The sequence below is a fragment of the Astatotilapia calliptera genome, chromosome 17, assembly GCF_964374335.1.
Source record: "Astatotilapia calliptera chromosome 17, fAstCal68.1, whole genome shotgun sequence".
Taxonomy (NCBI): domain Eukaryota; kingdom Metazoa; phylum Chordata; class Actinopteri; order Cichliformes; family Cichlidae; genus Astatotilapia; species Astatotilapia calliptera.
In genome coordinates, this window is record NC_137438.1 from 15,760,476 (window position 1) to 15,780,181 (window position 19,706).

Sequence of the window (19,706 nt, forward strand, 5' to 3'; positions counted from 1 at the left end):
TTCGAATCATCCACGACGCAGGTTATAGGGATCAGACAAACTCACTTTTCTTGCAGTCTGAAATATCTAAATTTGCTGATGTGAAATTCCAAACAGCACAAATTCTGTTCAAAGAAAAAGATAATGAACGACCAGGTAATATTCAGAGTATGGGCTTTTTTGGGGGGAGAAGGAAATTATAATTTAATGGATGGGATGTACGTACTGCCAGAAAAAGCTTTTGTGTTTCTGTGCGAAGCTGCGGAACAGAGTGTTGAGTTGAAGCAATGCCCAAACATAAAACTGTTTAAAAAGGGTTATGAAGAAAGGGAAAATGTTGATATTCAGTGAATACCTCTGTTTAGGAATTTTATGATGATGTATATATTATATCAGACATATGTTCGTTAATATTACTGCAGATTATATCAGTAAGGAGGCTGATTAAATATTGATCGATAACTTATGGTAAAGGGGTGGGATTAAATAAGTGTGCACAGCTGACGCAATGTTGAAATGTATTAGCTTTATTTTGTATAGCATTTTTTCTCTTCTTTTTTCTGCTCGATGGACTTTGCATATTGTTTACATGATCGAAATAAATTAGAACAAACAAACAAACAAATGTGTCTTAGGGTTTGTGGGTGGTTGTAGTTCGGGAGATAAAGCGGGTCATCTACTAATCAGAAGGTTAGTGGTTGCTCCAGTCTGCATGTCAAAGTATCCTTGAGCAAGACACAAATTGCTCTATGATGGATACATTGGAGTGTAAATGTTAGGTAGCAAGAACTTAAGTGGAAAAAAGTTCATGTTGTATAAAGTGCTTTGATTGCTCAAGTGGAGTAGAAAAGCACTATATAAGAATCAGCCTATTTAAAAATCAAAGGGTCCAATAAAAGAGTCCAAAACCATTTGTCTTCTTTTATATAAAGTCTATTTTCTGGTGGGGCGGGGAAGGACTGTTTCCTCACAGAAAGACAGTTCTTGATTAAATCTTCTGAGCGTGCAAGTTTTGTTTGTGCCTGTTTTGGTTTCCTCCAGGTAAAAAAGAAAAAAAAAGATGCTAGTTAGGTTAATTAGTTATTCTAAATGTTCTAGATTAGATGTGCAATAGATGAACTCGAGTTTTTGAGCTGTCAGTAATACTAGTCTAGACTAGACTAAGAAGAACTCCACCAAGGTGGTTATTGGACTACAAGCTAGTGCTAGGTTTTAATAAATCTTTTAGTTGTTTTGTGTGTGTGTGTGTGTGTGTGTGTGTGTGTGTGTGTGTGTGTGTGTGTGTGTGTGTGTGTGTGTGTGTCCCATAGACAGAATTATGTATTCGTGTTGCTTTAAATAACAACAAAGGTTTAAATTAACAAAACTGGACAATCTCTTGTCTGTGCATCACTGGACAATCACGAGAGCCCAGGTTTATTGTTACTACAAATTGCGTTACAATAATTTCATATTTTCTTTGGGCAGTGCAGTATTGAATCATTCCCATCAAGTTAGCTTATGTTGCCCTGAATGCAGTTATTGCATCCAACTGTGCTCTCTGTCTTCCTAACATGCTCTCAGCCTGCATTCAAGCCCAAAGCTCTGCACTGTTGATGTGACTGGACAAATTAGTGTTACTCCAACTAATGTATTCAAACTGCTGCCGAGTGGCTACAGAGGACATTGAGCGGTATTAGAAATGATCGCTTTGACTGTGAGCGACGCTAACCACTCGTGAAAAGGTGACAGCACATTTGGCTGCTATTTGCTAGGGGAAAGAAAAAATAACTCCAAGTTTAACTTTGTGGTATTTTAGATATTTAATTCATACAGGATGTGGAAAATGTGTTTGGTCTATTCACATCTTAAAAGAGTCATTCTGACGAGAGAAACATGCTACAGAGTTCATCTCATGCCATTGCCCCTTGAACGCTTTAATGATTTTGTACTTTCTCAGTGCCAGCCTACTCACTGACAAACTATTCTTTCATAAAAATCTCTGGATGGCCCAGCTCTGTACCACTCCTGTTGAGCGCTTGCACACACAAATATTAAATATTTGTGGTGACTCCTGGATGTGTCTTAAGCAGACAACATCTGACAGGCCTGAAATGAAGCCAGGGCAGATATGAAAACAGGCACTGTCTGTCAAAATCAGGAAATAACCCCCACATTCACCTCAAGGGCCCAGCTGAAAATCATTAGTTTAAAACAATGTGCTGCTTCTACTGTTAGTCTGTTGGCTAAGCTACTGTTAGCTTTCAATTTGACGTTTTCTTTTACAAAAATGGTCCAGCTAAAACTAGTTTTCATATCAAAACAAATATACAGTATGATTCGATAAAAGCATGGAAAACATGACACATCTATTATTCTGCAATATTACATGATAATTTATTTTTTTTAAAATACACAAAGGCAAAAGTATTTACAACTGACTGCACACTGAACAGAAGAAAAATGGTTTTAGTGGTTGTGTTTGATAAATTTTGTACTTCCTAGAGAACTCTAGTGTGTTTGCCCAGATTTGGTTATAAAAATGAATTCAGTTTATTATTTTTAATAAGGATTTTAACAAAGAGAGGAGGTCTAAAATAAAAGGACTGTAAATGTCTTGCAGTTTGCAAGCAGATTACAGTCAGTCCAGCCAGACAAGATCTGTGGTGATATTCAGAAATAAATAACTATGATCGAGATTTGGAGAGCTTATCTGATTCTGCCTCCTTCCATTGAAACTGTTTGTCAAGAAACTACACAGATGAGCCCTTCCTATACAGAAAAAACAACTAGCATCTATAAAATAGGATCACTTGAGGGAACTCTCGAAAGTCTGCAACAATACAATACAACAGAAAAAATGAGTATATTACACTAGATTTCCATGTTAACAATGTTGACATCAGCACAAATGATGTATGAAACCAATACAGATGTCATTATTGGGGACCAATGCTAACATCAGCATGAAATATCCAAGTTTTAGTATTACCCTTGCCCTTTGGGGGGAGTTGCAATCTTTGGGTGTGCTTGTTTTTTTTGCTTTTTTAAAATTAATATCTATTATTATTTTTCCCCAAAAAACGACTAAACTGTCTCCACATCAGCTCTATAAACATGCCAACATATGCTGTAAGAGTCTATGTAATTTCAGACAGAGATCTGTCATCCCTGTTTTACACACAGATCACAATGACTAATTAAACTGAGAAATTAAAATACTCCCAGTTGGGATGTGATTCATTTGTAATTTTCCACTTTGTGGAAACATTCTAGTTTGGTGCTGTTTTGAATGGCATACTGCTCTACATTTATAATATTACTTTATGCAAACAGTTAGCTTTGACTGGACTGAAACTATGATAAGGTTAGCTTGGCTAAAAAGTTAAAAATTGTTCTGAGGAATCGGCTTGCCCAAGCTAGGTGTCTGACCTCTACAGCATTTTCTAGTTCTGCCAGTGCTTCTTTATGGTGGCCCCTAGAGACAAAGCAAGTACAAACTCAGAAGCAAGTACAAATTCCAAAACACAACAGAAGAGTTCCAGCACAATAGGGGCAGTGTTGAGCTTCTCTCTGAGCAAAGCACACTGACTGTTAGTTAACGTCAGATTTGACTCCACATTAAGCTAAGCGTTCATAGTAATTAAAAACAAATTAAACAAACAACAGTTTGCATATTACCTTTCTTATAAAGCGTGGTTGTTCTATCCTTGCAGGTGTTTCCCGCCGGTATCCAACGCCCTGTGTTTGCAACAAACTTGCCATTTATTTTGCAAATCAAGCTAAACACTGCCCCTAGCATCATGGAGCAGTTTGTACGTGTTTTGGAGTTTGTACGTGCTTTGTCTCTAGGGGGCCACCGTACTTCTTAACTGTTAAGCATTCCCAGAATACACAGTATGATGACATACTGAACCATCCCAGCTGTTTGCTGTCAAGTTTTCTAAACAAAGCTTTTAAAAGTTAGTTTACACCTTAGCAAAACCAATTGAAATGGCATGGTATCTGTATCCATCCACTGCATGCAACAAAAATAACATATTATTAACAAAAATAATATGCCATTTTCGAGACAATGTATCCAGATATATATTACAAATTTGTGCAACGTTTTGTTATTAAATCTTACATGATTCATATTTGGTGTTGATGTTTGATTTAGTTCAAAACTAGTCTGAACCACAAGATCAAGATCATTGATGTCATAAAGATATAAAGAGATAAAAGTATGAATCTGCTGACATACAGGATGCTGTCTTATACTGTGTGTGTATACTGTGGCCTTAAGAAAAAAAAAAGCCCCAGTCTCCATAAAATCCCCTTGGTTGCCATCATGCTGTCCACATTGCTTTTTCAACATTTATAGATGGATTACACTGCTAAGATTTCTAGCTATGTTGTTCTGCTTTTCAGCAAAACAGCAGAAAAAAATCCTGAAATATCAAGTGAACTCAGCTATGAGCTGAATTTTCCTTTGTGTTATCAAAGCAAACCACAAGCTTAAGCTGTTTGCACTAAAATTGTCTCTTCTATTTCATAGCAATCATCCAGACAGGCATAATGATCTCTGGGAAGCCTCCCTGTCTCTCAACAGCCAGGACCTCCAGTCCAGCCTTGGCAATGATGGTCTTCATGATATCCAGGTGGCGGCTAATGCTGCTATCGATGGGGTCCAGCTTGCAGCCTTGCCTAGCCATATTATCCTTGATTATGATAACACCATTTGGACGCAGACTCTTTTTGCAGCGAAACAAGAAGTTCATCAGGTCCTTGTCTGTTAGGTGGCCTAAAGGGAAAGACAGGAAAAATAGTTACTTCTAACTGATTTATTAGTCACTGCAGAAATCATCAAGTCCCCCAATAGAACTATGGAAGTCCAGTGACTGTGATTTCACCCAAATGCAAAAACCTTGAGTCAGAATAATCTTAACAAAAGTCACGTCGTTTATTAAGAAGATAATTCATTAACAAAAAGCTAGACATGAAATACAAAAGGAACTGAAAACTTCAAATTACACAAAATAAACTGGGAAACATACTATGAGGTACGAGGAGCTCGGACACATTAGGCAAAATGAGCTGACGCTCAAGGACAAAGGGAGACCGACACAATATATTCATACAGGAGGGTGATTAGGGGAGCAGAGACACTGTGATACACAGCAGTAACAAATTAGACATAACGAGATGGGGGGACATAAAGCACACGAGACAGGGGACTATCAAAGTAAATCAGGACGCACAAACACTGAGAGACTAGGACAATGTGAGCTTGATGCAGACAAAAAGTAAAAAAATATGGAGACATGGCAAACTTAACATGAATGACACTAAACTACAAAATACAGATATGAGACTAAAAGGACAGAAAGGGGATGCCAAAGGGAACTAATAAACCTAAAGTTATCTAAAATAAACTAGAGATACATAATATATAAGGAAAACAATATGAGATCAGAATAATTCATAAGCACAAATATAAAAATAGAACCTCGGAACATTCTTTTAAAGAATTTTAGGATTTTCTGTTTGAAAAAGTGCAAAATGCATCAACAAGTTTGCAGAATTACAACAGCATGCAAAATATTTGGAAAAGTTTCATTTTGTATCTGTATTTTGTATCAGCCAAAGATAAGGTAGATAAAGTGCCGAGGGTATAAGTGCTTTCTGTCAAGGGTACATGGGCAGTAACTTAGAGGACAGCAGTTAAGTGACAAGCCATTGTACCTCTAAGTCTAAAAGTATAAGTATAATGAGGTACTTAAGAGTATACTGTATCTTCATAAGTATACAATTTGAAGCATCATTGTACAATAGATGAAAATTCAAATATATCAATACACCTGATCTTTCATGAGCAGAGTGTATAGATAACTTTCATACTTACATGCCACCCACTGCATCCATATGACATCATACTTGTTTTGTGGAGGTGTGAATTCTTGCAGATTGTAGCAGTAGTAGGTCTCAATACGGTCAGCATCGTCACCCAGGTACTCCTCATGTGCATGGAGCAGGAAGTGCTCCATCATGTCTGCCATCTCCAGTTTCTCAAACACGGGAAGGAGCACACCTTTGGCTACCCGCCCGATCCCACAGCCACAATCCAGAGCACACTGTGTGCCCGCACTACCGGGCCCCTGTTGTTAAAAAGAAAGAAAAAGAAAGGATAGACTCATATAACTTTAATCAAATTAATTTTAAAGGATACTTAGAGTTTAAAGTTAGGAAAATGCAGACTGTCTATAAAGCAAATGTAGTCATAAAATGAGATTTTCAATTTTACAGAAAACAAAAAGATGCTTAAATCTTTCTTGTTCTTCTAGTAGTGCATTATTATCATGTCTAAATCATAAAAAGTTCTATACTTTATGTTTTATGTTACCAGGTGTCAAGCTTTCATGCTCAAAAGTACCAAACAAATCAACCCCAGTTCCTTAGGGTAACAAAGCAATGAACTTTAACACAAGGGAATAAAAAGTCACCTCACTTGACTTGTGCTGGTTTTCTTCCTCTTCATTTGGTATTCTGACCTCACTACAACCCCTCCACATCAGGGACCCCAGTTTATGATTGTAGGAAAGTATGGGGGCCCACAGGAGCTCTGTTACAGGAAGCTTCTTGGTTTCAGTGAATTACTGCCATACTGCTGTGCACTTATGTAGCTCTCTTTAATCTGGATGCGTTCTAAATCTTTTCCTGCCACACTCTTTTTTAATGGAAACGTCAGGTGTAAACAGAAGCTGTTCACAGCCAGGGAAGAGACTTTGGAAGAGAATAATGATCCTCCTGCTTTACGCCACACACAATGGGGAGACATAATCAGATGATGCAGGTTATGTGTGTGAGAGCCCTCCCCGAACACCACACCCTGAAGCCATTCATCCCCCCCCTACCCCCCTGCAGCTAAGCCACAAGCCACCCATACCCCCATCGATGGAGAGCCATCTAGGCCTAGCCGAGCAGGAGAGGAAATCAGTGACAACCATCTCCATCCCTGGCCTATGGACCACCTGGTGGAGAGCCATATGCCACCAGGTGATCCGGACATTGGCATCCTTCATGCGACGGAGACACTGCAGTTCCATCACCCATCCGAACACAGGGTGAAAAGGCAGCCCAGGAGGTAATAATGAAGGAGCATTGTTGATTGCCCACTGGAATACCAGGCACTCTTTCTATACTGTGCTGTGCCTAGTCTCCCACTCCGACAGTTTGCTGCTAATAGGAGAATTGGCTGAAGCGGCACTATGGGATATTTGTGGCTGTCCCCATGCACACATCTAACCTCCACCCACTCTGCCTCCAGCAATGCCCCAGGCCAAACCAGGGTTTGGTGGGGCAGGGTCTGCATAAAACCTGAGTCCACCATAGCCTGGTGGACGCATTCAGACTCCACAGCATTCCTTCTGACATCATCTCTAACTAGTGGCTCCAGTTCAGCTCTCGTGTATGGGAGTTTTAGACTGAGGTCCCTCTTCAGTGCAATGTCTCCTCCAACCTGTCAATATGGCACTCCAAGCTGGTGTGGGTAGAATACGCCCACAACACCATGACCTCTGCTGCTATGGGCCTATTAACCTTTGAAGCATGGCTTGGCTAGGAGCCACCTCATTCCCAGCCACTGAAGGTGAGCTCACTGTACCCTCAGATGTCCCCTCCTATGAACATTGCGCTCTGTATGGAGTTGTTAGCAGAGACGGGTCTTCTAGCAGAATCTGCATGAATATTGAAGATACTTATTATCTAGACGGAGGAATAATCACACGTGGGGCATCGGCTTTTACCGGAGCATTCACACCAAAAGGTGACTTTGTTTATTGAACTCTCGCATATACTCCGCAGCATAACAGGAAGCATCCTTTCAAAATAAAATCACAACAGATGACAATGAGGGCATACCTATTAACTAGCTCAACAGGAGTCCAAAAAATTGGCTCCCAGTTTCATTGGCCTGTTTGAAATAGAATAAATCATTAACCCTATCTCTGCCAAGTTGAAATTGATATAGAATGTGAAAATTCACAGTGTTTTCAATATCTTCAGTCCACTGTGTACATTAATGTTTAAATTGCTATCCCAATTTCCCATTTTCTTTATGCTTTTTGAGCATTATAATTTTATATGGTTATATTACTGCTAGAGAAAGGATGCCTCCTAATTGTTTGTAGTTCCTTTTAAGCAGTCTTAGGAGTTTGTAAATAAAGGGCATGTAGCCTGACTCCCCTGTCTACAGCAGCAACACACACACAGACAAACCCAGAACATTAAAGAAATCCTTTCCTTGTCCACTGTACAGAAGTTAGCGCTGTTTTTAAAAAATAAATAAATAAAAATACCATAGTACAAAGTGATTACCAGCTGTTGGCTCAGCTCACTCTGTGTGGGTGTTTATGAGGCTGCCATCACGACTCCAGTATAATTAGAATTTGCACTGAGGCGCCATCATCATGAAACAATAATTTGTTTTGTACAATAAGGATGACAAATTTCTCACCAAAAATAGATTCTGGCATGTACACTAAGAGCTACATTGCAAATTGATATACTACAGGACAATATGCAGAAACTATGACAAAGTGCATGCAAAGCATATACTTTAAAGCTTAAAAGCTATTTTTATTCATCTTTAGGTATGAAAAGATGAATAAAAATACTTTAAAAAAAATCCTGACAGAGGTTGTCATAATTCATGCATGACAGGGTTAAATAACAATAATTACAATGAAACACATCATAGTAACATTAAACGATCAGTGGGTGGCAGGGTATGGAGTGACACATCAGAGTCCAATGGGGTGGTTTATGTTCAAGTATACCAACAACACTCACACAAATACAAGAATACAGCCTTTGACTAGCTGCCCACTGTAGTGACCAGCATGCGTGAAAATTTCCCAGATTTGTTTTTGCCTGGATTCTATTAATTGAATGTGAGGTACTAACTTTTGACTTACCACGAACCTCTTCAAAAACTGAAGGGAACCTTCCAGATCAACATTGGATATTTCTACGAAATCTCCCATCATGCCCTCCTCTGAGGCAGGAACATCCTCGTAGAACTTCTGAGCTCTGTAGTAGAACTGTTTCTCTCCTTTGATGTACTCACAGGTGACTGGGAACAACTTCACTGTTAGAACACAAGGACAAACATACCGGGTGACCTATCATAAAACCCAGAACGTCATTTGAACACAATTGACCAACTACACAGACTGTTTATTACTATTCAATGACAGTCACAAGACTCCTCCTTTAATGTGTCTTGTATTCTGTATGAGATACGAATATTATTGAGAACCAGAATTATGTGAGATTAAACATTTAAACATTTGGGATAAGGGTGCAGGGCAGAGCTGCAGGACAGAGAAAAAGTTCTGGAACTACACTCACAGCTTTCCCCATTTTTAGCAGCAACTGTCACAACCGCATCAGGCACAAAATAGGCATGGTATTTCACTCTAAATATAGTTCAGTGGCGCTATAGTTAACATCAACACCTCACAACAAGAGCTGATGCTAGTAAATTATAAACATTGCCAGTGCTTATTCCTAGTTTCTGTATTGTAACGCTTATCCACTAATATTAAATTGTGTTCTGCAAAAATCTATTATATCCACTCAGTTCTTTCAGAGTACCTAATCTTTTCATGTAACGTGTGGTTACTGTGGAAGCACCCTCTGAGGTGTTTGTGCCCTTGGTTGAGGGTGAGTGAGAATGTCATTGCCACCACTTCAGACTTCAAACTTGTGTTAGTTTTTAGACTTCACCATTTCGCAAAATTATGCTATAGCGATAACCCATGTATTACAATGTGACAACACGTTACATCAACGCATGTAATGAGCTATAGTGGGAAAGTGTTAAGAAGTTTACCAGATATGAATTTATAAGAATGATGTCTGTTTTAAATAATGATCAATTAGTTTGATATGATTATTTTTGACTGGTTTGAGTTTTTCCGAAGCATTACAAAGATGACACCAGACTGCTCTGTATGAAGATGGTTTCAGTCCCATAGGAAATGTAGAATGATAATTTGATCACTACTATAAATAGGGATGCGGTGTAGTATTCCTACACTCAGCTCAGCTGTTATATGGTACATGATAACCCTGTGGTTGATTCAAGTTACTGTTGTGAATTTACAAATGTTTAAAACGAATAAGTTTTATTACTGGGAGGCTGATAATAGAAATGTATACAGTGTTGAAATTTCGATATTGCCTTTCAAGAAACTTTATAATTCGCTTTTTAAACTATCCCAAACTTCCACTACTTCAGCTCTACTGAGCTGCAAATAATTTCTGTAATAAATGAACATATTTCTTGTCACTGACTTCATAACAAGTTGTTTCGGGGAGGAGGCTGAGGGCAATGTGTCAGTTTGATAACTAATAGCATGATTCATGACACGGTGGCTTAATCATGCTGCACCTGGCCAGGCTCACTAAAATAAGATGTAAAAGGAGACAAATGTGGTTATGACCTAACATTTTTCTCACAGTACCAGCTTTGATCAAAGCACCTACAACTGGTGTTTACTTGTCATGTTATCCCTCAGGACAGCTTTCAGGGGAAGTGTAAGTATAGAAATGTCGAGAAGAACGGAGAAGACCTGAAGACAGCTTGATAGCACACTTGTCTGCCAATCAAACTGTACATCTACCTCACACCTTGAAAGTGCACCAGCTCATTAGAAGCTGATCTTGGACTTTCTGTGTAACAGAATACTTGCTTAAATGATACAAGGTATGAGGATTAATCTGTCACGCTGTTAGTAAATGACCTGACTGCAGCCGCCTGATGGTAGATCAGACGGCATAGCACTGTCTGACATGAGTAAGTGCTCTTGTGTTTGATATGTCATTCCATTAATGGTCCTTGTATCAAATGGACGGTAAGAAAATAAGACACGTTTGAGCTAGAATGACCTACAGCTCAAGATCTCCTGTTGCTGCTGTTCAGCCCATGATCTCATGATAGACATGAGTGCACTCTGGAGATGATTAGCTATTATTTAAACTGTTAATGCACTGCAGTGCTTCCAATGACACTTTTTATATGAATGTACTAACCATTAATGATTCATATATGTCAATTCACTCACTAGCATTAACACTAACAAATCGCTATCCTGTAACTGTTTAATGGTATAAAAACAAAGCTACAAAAGAAATTTTACTTTGTTTCTGTTAATAAATATTTCATTACACATATGGTTCAGCACTTGGGAGAAAGGCTAAGTTGTTGAAAACATTAGGAATTACCAGGACTTACAACCAATTGCTCATCAAATCCAATCAAGTCTTCATCTAAGCCACAATTACGGACAAAATTCCTGTCTGGTTACACTGATATCAGCTGTATTTGCTGCTTAAAGTCAAGTGACCTCTGGAATTTGAATTTGGAGAACCCCCTTAAGCAATAGATATGGCAACAACCTATATTGCCATATCTATTCACTCATCAATCCAAATCATTAAAGTCAAGTTTTTCAGTCACATCCATGGCCGCAGGTGTATAAAAGAGCAGAGCAGTCTGATGGCTGAGTCTGGGTTTGGTGGTTGCTAGGAGAACGGTACTTGCTTGGGTGGACTGTGCCAACCCTAAAGTTTGGTAGAGGGGGGATTACGATGTGGGGTTCTTTTTCAGGAGACAAGCTCCTTAGATGCAGTGAAAGGAACTCTTAATACTTCAGCATAGATAATTCAGACAATAATATGATCCCATTTGTGGATCCGTCCCTTCCTGTTCCAACACTTCCAACACACTCCTCTAAACATTGTGGAAAGCCTTCCTAGGAGAGTTGAATCTGTTGTAGCTGGACCAACATCATATTCAATCCCGTGGATTAAAAATGGGATCTCAGGTTCATATGCATACTAAGACAGATGGGGAGTACATTTGGCCATATATAGGCAATGTCGCCTATATATTTTCTGTAGCTGCTTGGGAAACTAACACAATGATAAGAAGGCATTTTATATAAATTCTCCATCAAAATTCTTTATGTTCTCACTGTTGTTTGCCACATCCCTATTGAGTTCCCGATGAAGACTTTTAGGGCCCTGTTGATCTCGGATCCTTTCTTGTAGTCAATGAGTAATTTTTTTTTTTTATTTCAAGTAACATTACCAGGAATTTCTGTTTGCTAATAGTATAAGTCTTTCAGATAGGCTGGAAGCAGAAATGTGCAGGTAACACCACAGTTTATTGAACAGTGGTGTTGTTTGTTGTTGTTTAAAAGGGATTCAAATGCTTTTTATCTTTTAGTGAAAGGCGAAGTGCAATATACTGGAGGTGTATGCAGCAACTCTAGTGTGACCATTACATGAAAATATCCACATCACCTTTCTATCTAAGGAAAGAGTTGTACTCTGTCCACTTTATTAGGCACACCTTGCTTTTACTAGGTTGCCCCCGTATGCCTTTACCTTAATTAGAAGATTTTACAAGATGTTGAAAATATCAGAGCTTTTGATCCATTTTGGCATGATAGCATCACGGAGTTGCTGCACATTTGTCAGCTGCCACGAGGGAGCAATGAGGCATTTCCCATTCTGCCACATGCCAAAGGTGCCCTTTTGGATTGAAATCTGTTAATTGTAGAGGTCATTTAAATACAATTAACTCAATTTTATGTTCAAGAAACCAGGCTGAGATTGTCAGAGATTTTTGACATGGTGCATTAATCTGCTGAAAGCAGCTGTTAGAAGATGGGTCCGGTTTGGATATTAAGGTATAGAATTTAATCAATGCTCACTTGATACTAGGGGCCCAAAGTGTGCCAAGAAAATATCCCAAAATATCATATCACATCATTACCACACCAGACTGAACTTTCTGATACAAGGTAGGATGGATTCAATGTATGTACACATGTTGTGATAACTTCGTCTATTTCATTACAAATGGCATCTGATATAAAATAAATAAGTTAATACATTTAAATAGTGCCAAATTACATATGTATTCCATCTGCTGTGTCAACCTTTTAGGAAATAAGGTAGCAAAAGTAGGAAAAGGGCTACTTAATCTATATAGAATAAAGGGAACTTAAAATCTTTTATATAATATATATATATAATTTTACATGTTTAAGTTGCATTCACACAATGGGACACAATGTCATGAACATGCACATGTGAGAATGTTTAAGTATTTGGTAGCTCAGACAGGACCACTCGAGCTACAATCCGAGGAGACTTGTTTATACCCCACAGACGGACAGCATTTGGGCAGAACGTCCTCTCTGTAGAGGGAGGCCATCTGTGGAACAGTCTTCCTCAACCCATTAGAGAATGCTCGAAATTCAATTTGTTTAAGGCAAAGGTTAAAAACTGGTTATGGACAAATCAAGTGTGTGATCATGTATGAGTTGTATAGTTTTAATGTTTTATTTGGGAACAGAATGGTGTGTATGTGTAAGTTTGGTGATGGAGTTTTTATTATGAATGAATGATGAATTTTTATGAATTATTATGTCTATTTTTATGCTTAAGGACAACAGATGGAAATTAGCCCTTGGCTATAATCTGGTATGTTTACATTCATGTAATTTTTTTTTACATTTATGTTCATTAACATGCACTGACCTAAATAAATAAGTAAATATAACATTTTGTATTGTAATGCAATTAATGCAATTAAATTTAGTGCAAATAAATGACTATTCTGGTTATACAGTCACTAAACATCTATTTAGACTATATAAAAAACATAACAAAGGAAAAAGAGCTATTGTTATAGTGCACACTGCATGTCCTGCAAACTATACAACTGCACTAATCAGTCATAGGGGAAATTTATCTTTAAGGGGTTTCTCCCATAAAGCCTGAAGCCTATAAAGCAAACTTAAATGAGCTGTGGGCCACTGCTGGCAGTGTCATCTCATTGGAGGGCTACGTTAGTGCTCAAGTAATACAAAAAACAAACAAACACACGAAAATATTTCTGAAAATGTAGTGTTTTGCCTTTTTTTTTTTTTAATGTTGTATAACAAGGCAAAACTGCAAACATGAGCGCAAATATATTTTTTTTTTTCTCACTCTTTAACTGAAGCCCTTTATTGAACTACCAAATAAACAAACTGGTACTCTCTTTCTGGTAAGACACATGGCAGCATTTCTGCTATAACCTTTTTTGTATTTAGCAAAATAAAAAATCAGACACATTAGTTTTTGACTGCTAGTGAAAATTGTTTTCTTTACAAATATCTCCATTAATGAACTGACACAGCCAATCCCTCAACATGTTTGTACTCTCTGCTCATACTGCTTTCATATTAAATCATTTTTTGCTTTTTAAAGAATTTATTTTAACATTGAACTCAACAACAAACAAATCCTCCCTATCAAAAAAAAGGAACTTCAAGGGCCAAATTGCATTATATTTCTTCACGTCACTACAAGTAGGGGTGACGTGGGCAGCAAGTGGTCCCCGTGCCGTGAGTTTGAGACCCCTGCTATAAAGCATCTCTGACCATAAAGGTGATTGTCAGAGTTGCAAAAAGATGTACTGCAATGGTTAAGTAGGGAGAAGACCCATATGTAGACAGTCAGTTAGTCAGTCCAAAATAAGAGATTTATGAAGTCAGACACGTGCTTTCAGTTACTAAGTCAACAAAACAGTTATCAGAAACAAAAACAAAAAGGTGAACTAGTCCAAAACACATAAGGAAGAAGCCTATGAAGGTGAATGCCAAAGCAATAATCTCAGATAATCTGAGAAAGCAAGAAAAACATCTTGAGAATGGCTAGAACACTTGACTGCAGTAATAAAGAAATTAAAACATAGATGTCCATAAATCAAGTTGTGTGTAACAATGAAAAATCGCACAGGGAAAAAAATATTGAACACCCTTATTTTAATTTATTTAATACCTTGTACAGAAGCCTTTTGTGGTGATGACAACTTCAAAACACCTCCCGTATGGAGGAACTACTCGCACGTATTGCTCAGGTGTGATTGTGGCCCATTTTTCCTCGGTCTTCAAAGCCTTTAGGTTCAGTGGGCACCTTCTGTGAACTCTGTTCAAGTTCTTTCCAAGACTTTCAACTGTACTCCGGGCAGGCTGCGCTATTCTAGCAGCTTTATTTTCTTTCTCTGAAGCTAATAGAGAGCTTACATGCCTCTGTGTTTGAGATCATTATCTTGCTGAAACATCTACCCATATTTCATCTTCATCATCTTGTTAGATGGCAGCAGATTTTTATCAATAATGTCTCGGTACATTTTTCCTTTAATCTTTCATTCAGTAAAATGAGGCATGCCAGTGCCATATGCTGAAAAACAGCCCCACACCATGTTCCCAACTCCAAACTTTCATCTCAGTAGAGCAGGGCGATATGGCCAAAAATATTTATCATGATATATATTTGAAAATTTGCGATAACGATATAACTGACGATATAATTGATGCGAGACAAAATACAACTCCACAACATTACTAGCGCAAAAAGACAACCTTCCATTTATTTTCACTTAAACAAGAAGCTGGTTTTTATGTACATTAAAGCTTTATAAAAATGTAACAGTGCAAATGCAAATTCCTTGCTGAAAGTTTAACCAAAAGGCATTTTCAGTAGAAATGGGGCTGACATATCCTGAGCATAACCATGTATAATATCCACTGAAGTTAAAAAGAGGTGCTTTGCAACATTAAACTGCAGTGTGCAGTACGTATTTTTCAGACCATAAGGTGCACAGGATTATAAGGCACATTAAGTGAAACAAAGCAGTCAGATAAATCAAACTTTATTAAACTCATTCTTCTTGCTTCCTCCACTTCTGTACCATTGATTCATTAATGTTGAATTCTCTGGCAGCTGCTCTATTCCCATGTTGTTGCAGTATATTAATGACTAACCTCGTATTGTGGATGGATTAGCTCAGTTGTTCTCCTGACTGAAGTTTGGTCCGTTTACAGCATCCTGCCATGCGATTGCATTTGTCTCTAACCATGAGGAACCTTCACGTTAACTTTTATAAGTGGAAAAGTGTTAGTGTTCGTCCTCCAGATTCACTGTTTATGTTATGCTAACATAGCTGTGTCGCTAGCGAGCACGTAGCATATAATTATATACTAGCTAGCCCAACTTCAGTAACCCTACAAACGTCACTGCTGTTTCGTTTCCTGTCTTCATTTATGTTGGAAGTGATAGCAGAGCTGTACGTTTGATTTTTTTCAGAAATCTCTCAGTCAGAACATGCTATATCATGCTTAGGTAACTAGCGAAACTAGCGAGCTAACTTCCGCTAGCTTCCTGCTAACTTCTAACTCCGTTAAATGTAATACATTTTGTTTTCATGGATGCCTGGAAGTTAAACTTCATAGTTACACCTGGTAAAGCAGCAATGCTGATCGTTTTATTAAAGATGAAAGAATTTAGACAGTTTTTAACTCTCGGTGATGCTGCAGTGTTCGTTTGACCTGAAGCATACGGCGTTTAGGACCCAGATTACTCCCAGATTTAAGAGCATCTTAGTCCGACAAATACGACAATAACGACGGCCGCTTGCATGTTCTGCAAAAAAATGTGCTTTGTCGTGTATCTGACGGACAAACACCAAACCAGTTCCACATCACTGAAGTTGCACCATTTTTACAAACCAATTCTGGTTCATCTGTTTCACTCAACAATCGGCCATGTGCGTATGAAAACAAAGGCACTGCGCATGCGCGCTTTACTCATATTCTATATATTTCATTTTCCTATCGTTGCCTAACATTATACCGGTATTACCGTGAACGGTATAATATGGCCCAGCCCTACATCTCAGTATGGTGTTTTGGGCTAATATGCAGTGCTGTTTGACTTCCAACCATTATGGTATCCAAAGAATTCAATTTTGGTCCCATCTGACTAGAATATATTCTCCCAGTATTTCACAGCCTTGTTTAAATGTTGGTCAAAAAACCTTAAATGCGCTTCAACATGCTTTTTCTTCAGCAATGGAGACTAGTGCATACAGGCCATGGTGGTAGAGTTCATTACTTATTGTTTTTCTTTTTAAACAATTGTGCCTGCTGGTTCCAGGTCTTTTTGTAAGGTCCTTGGGTCTGTGACAACTATTCTAATAATTATTTTCATTCATCTCTCTGAAATCTCGTGGGGAGCACCTAGTCATGCCCAGTTTATGGTGAAATTATGTTTTTTCTACTTCTGGGTTATGGCCACAGCAGTGCTGACTGGAACCTTTGGTAGTTCAGAAATTCTTTTTTAATTAATGCCAGTATGTTTTTTAAGTTGCAAAGGTCTTGAGAGAGCTTATTAGTTTTACCCATCATGAGATGTTTCTTGTGCGAAACCTTGGTAATGAGACATTATTTGATAGGCCAGCTATTGGGACAAAACCAGCTGATATTAATTTGCACTAAGTGACAGGATTGCTTTCCAATTCCTGATAGATTTCAGTTGGTGTCATGACGTTCCATGTCCTTTGTGTTCAGTGTTCACTATTATTCACATTCACATTATTAAACATAACTTGATTTATGGACATTCTTTGGAGTTCTTTGCATGCATGGACTGATTGTGTTGTTATCAACATCAAGTGAGAATTTCATATCAATTATATATATATATATATATATATATATATATATATATATATATATATATATATATGGACACAGATAAGGCAGGAAATTGCAGCAACTCAATAAAAACTTGATGTCAACTTAAGCTGAGTGATATCAAAATAAAACAGGAAGTGGGTACACAGTCCAAATCATTAAATGTTTTTCCGAAAATTAAGAAGTAGTTTTGCTGGCTACATTTAGCAACTACAACATCCTTTTTTGGTGTGTGTGTGTGTGTGTGTGTGTGTGTGTGTGTGTGTGTGTTTTTGTGTATGGACATGCTGCAAATCAATTTCCCATTGGGGGCAATAAAGTTACCATTGAACCATTGGAAAGACATAAGTTAACTAAATCTGAGAACAAGCCATAGTTAGAGGTAAATCCTGGCATTCTAGGTAAGTGCAGTGGTGGTGATACAGGATTTAAAATCATACAAATCAATATTTACGAGTAACCGTCTAAGAATAAGGATCAGCATTATCCGAAGGAGTCTATAATGTGCCCTGAGGTGCAGTAAGAACAACCTTTTGTTATTTTAGCTATTTCAGCAACCTGACTTTGGCAAAACATGGGTATGAAAAGAAGAGAAGAACACATCACACCTGTCATGAAATCAACATTCAAGAAAAAATTTTAGTACATTTCTATGACCCATCTTACCCAGTGGAACCTTCTCTAGCAGGTACAGGTAGCTGGCAAAGAACTCACTCCTCAGTGTGTGGTGTAGGTGAAAGGACATGCTGTGGCGACACATGGTGTCATCTGTCCCTTTCCAGCGGTCCCTGAATGCCTGGTGAGCACCCTTGTACTCAAAGTTTGAGGAGCTGTTTTTGTCATTTTCAAGTGTAATCTCCATTTTGTCCTGTTGGTCTTTTTATCCAGAAAGATCTTGAAGAGCAATGGTACAGCAGAGAAGTCTAAAAGACTGAATACTGTGGTGCCCGTTTAGGATACTGTTTCTCCAGCTGCTGCTATATCTGTCTAGCTGAGTGTTCAACAAGTCTCTGCCAGTTTTCAAATAACCAGCAGAGATCTTTTTCACAGGAAGCACACAGGAGGTGCCACCAGATTTACAGATCACCTGCTAGAGACACTGACTGTAAAGAAGTGAGAAGGGGGCAGGGCATAAATGAAAGGACTTATTTCTACAGGAACTCGTGACCAATAAGCCCACAGAAGGTGACTGAACTGCAGGGTTTAAATTCCAACAAGTCCTTACACCCATATTTATGACTTGATCCTAAAAACAGCGTTGTCTTATCAAGTTTGTATACTCTAGAATTAAAATACCACAGTTTAGACAACAGGCAGCAGTTATTAAAAGCTCCAAGATTCTATGAGTAAATATGACCAGACAGGAATATTATTCATTATTATGAAATATGAATTGAATGCCATTTTTATTCAAGGTCATTTATTCAAAACTTGGAATAAATATTAATTGAATTTATAAAGTTTTCCACTTTTTTAATACTGTTGAAAAAAATTGGGAATAATCTAAGTTCAGACAAGTTAACAAAATATGTGTTAGTATATCTGTGCACCCAAGTTGCAAAATAACCCTGGGACTGTCCAATACAGAGTAACAGGATGTAAAACGCAAGCTGGGACATCATACTCTAAGAGGCACAAATGAGTGGCTGGGGCAGTGTGCAGGAAAATTTGTCCAGCATATAGATTAGAAGTCCCCAAGTCCCCAACACATCCAAAGGTGGTTGAAAACAACAGGGCTTAGGTCCTGTGGGATTTCCAGTTCCAAACCCCAAAACTGAAAGTGTGGCTCCATTCTTCTGATATTGTAAAGATGGGGATTTTAACATGAGATTCTATGGCAGGCGTGCCCATAGTCCAGCCAGGGGGCCAATCATGGCCCTAGGTCAGATTTTATATGGTCCCTGGCTCCTACCATAAAATGTATTATTTATAGTCAACAATCATAAACAGAATTAATAAAATGTAATTTCTCTTTTCACCATGAGTTGGAAAGTGAAATTACCAAGGAGTGCATAGGAGTTTTCTACACTCACACAATAAACACAATAGTAAGTGTCGTTTAAAATAAACCTGAAATGCTGATATTCAGCAGCTTCACTGAGGTTTCAGGTATGCCAGAGAGCTCAATCTTTTTTCTTTTTTTTACACAATGATTCATTGATTTTT

General features: G+C 38.1%; 1 protein-coding gene across 1 annotated transcript; it reads right to left on the reverse strand.

Moving 5' to 3' along the window:
- Positions 1–2,330: 2,330 nt before the first annotated feature.
- On the reverse strand, positions 2,331–18,575 carry ntmt2 (N-terminal Xaa-Pro-Lys N-methyltransferase). Its single transcript, XM_026147883.2, has 4 exons — positions 18,207–18,575; positions 8,916–9,088; positions 5,846–6,098; positions 2,331–4,744 (listed from the first exon to the last, which is right to left on the reverse strand). The coding sequence occupies exons 1-4, from the start codon at positions 18,400–18,402 to the stop codon at positions 4,488–4,490; spliced, it is 879 nt and encodes a 292-aa protein (XP_026003668.1). The 5' UTR covers positions 18,403–18,575; the 3' UTR covers positions 2,331–4,487.
- Between the last annotated feature and the right edge of the window lie 1,131 nt (positions 18,576–19,706).

Excerpts from the sequence above, each read along its gene's own strand:
- ntmt2 (XM_026147883.2), bottom strand. The coding sequence starts at position 18,402 with ATGGAGATTACACTTGAAAATGACAAAAACAGCTCCTCAAACTTTGAG. Across the intron at positions 9,089-18,206 it reads GCTAGAGAAGGTTCCACTGG|TGAAGTTGTTCCCAGTCACC; the intron begins GTAAGATGGGTC and ends GTGTTCTAACAG. Across the intron at positions 4,745-5,845 it reads ATGGATGCAGTGGGTGGCAT|GCCACCTAACAGACAAGGAC; the intron begins GTAAGTATGAAA and ends CTTTCCCTTTAG.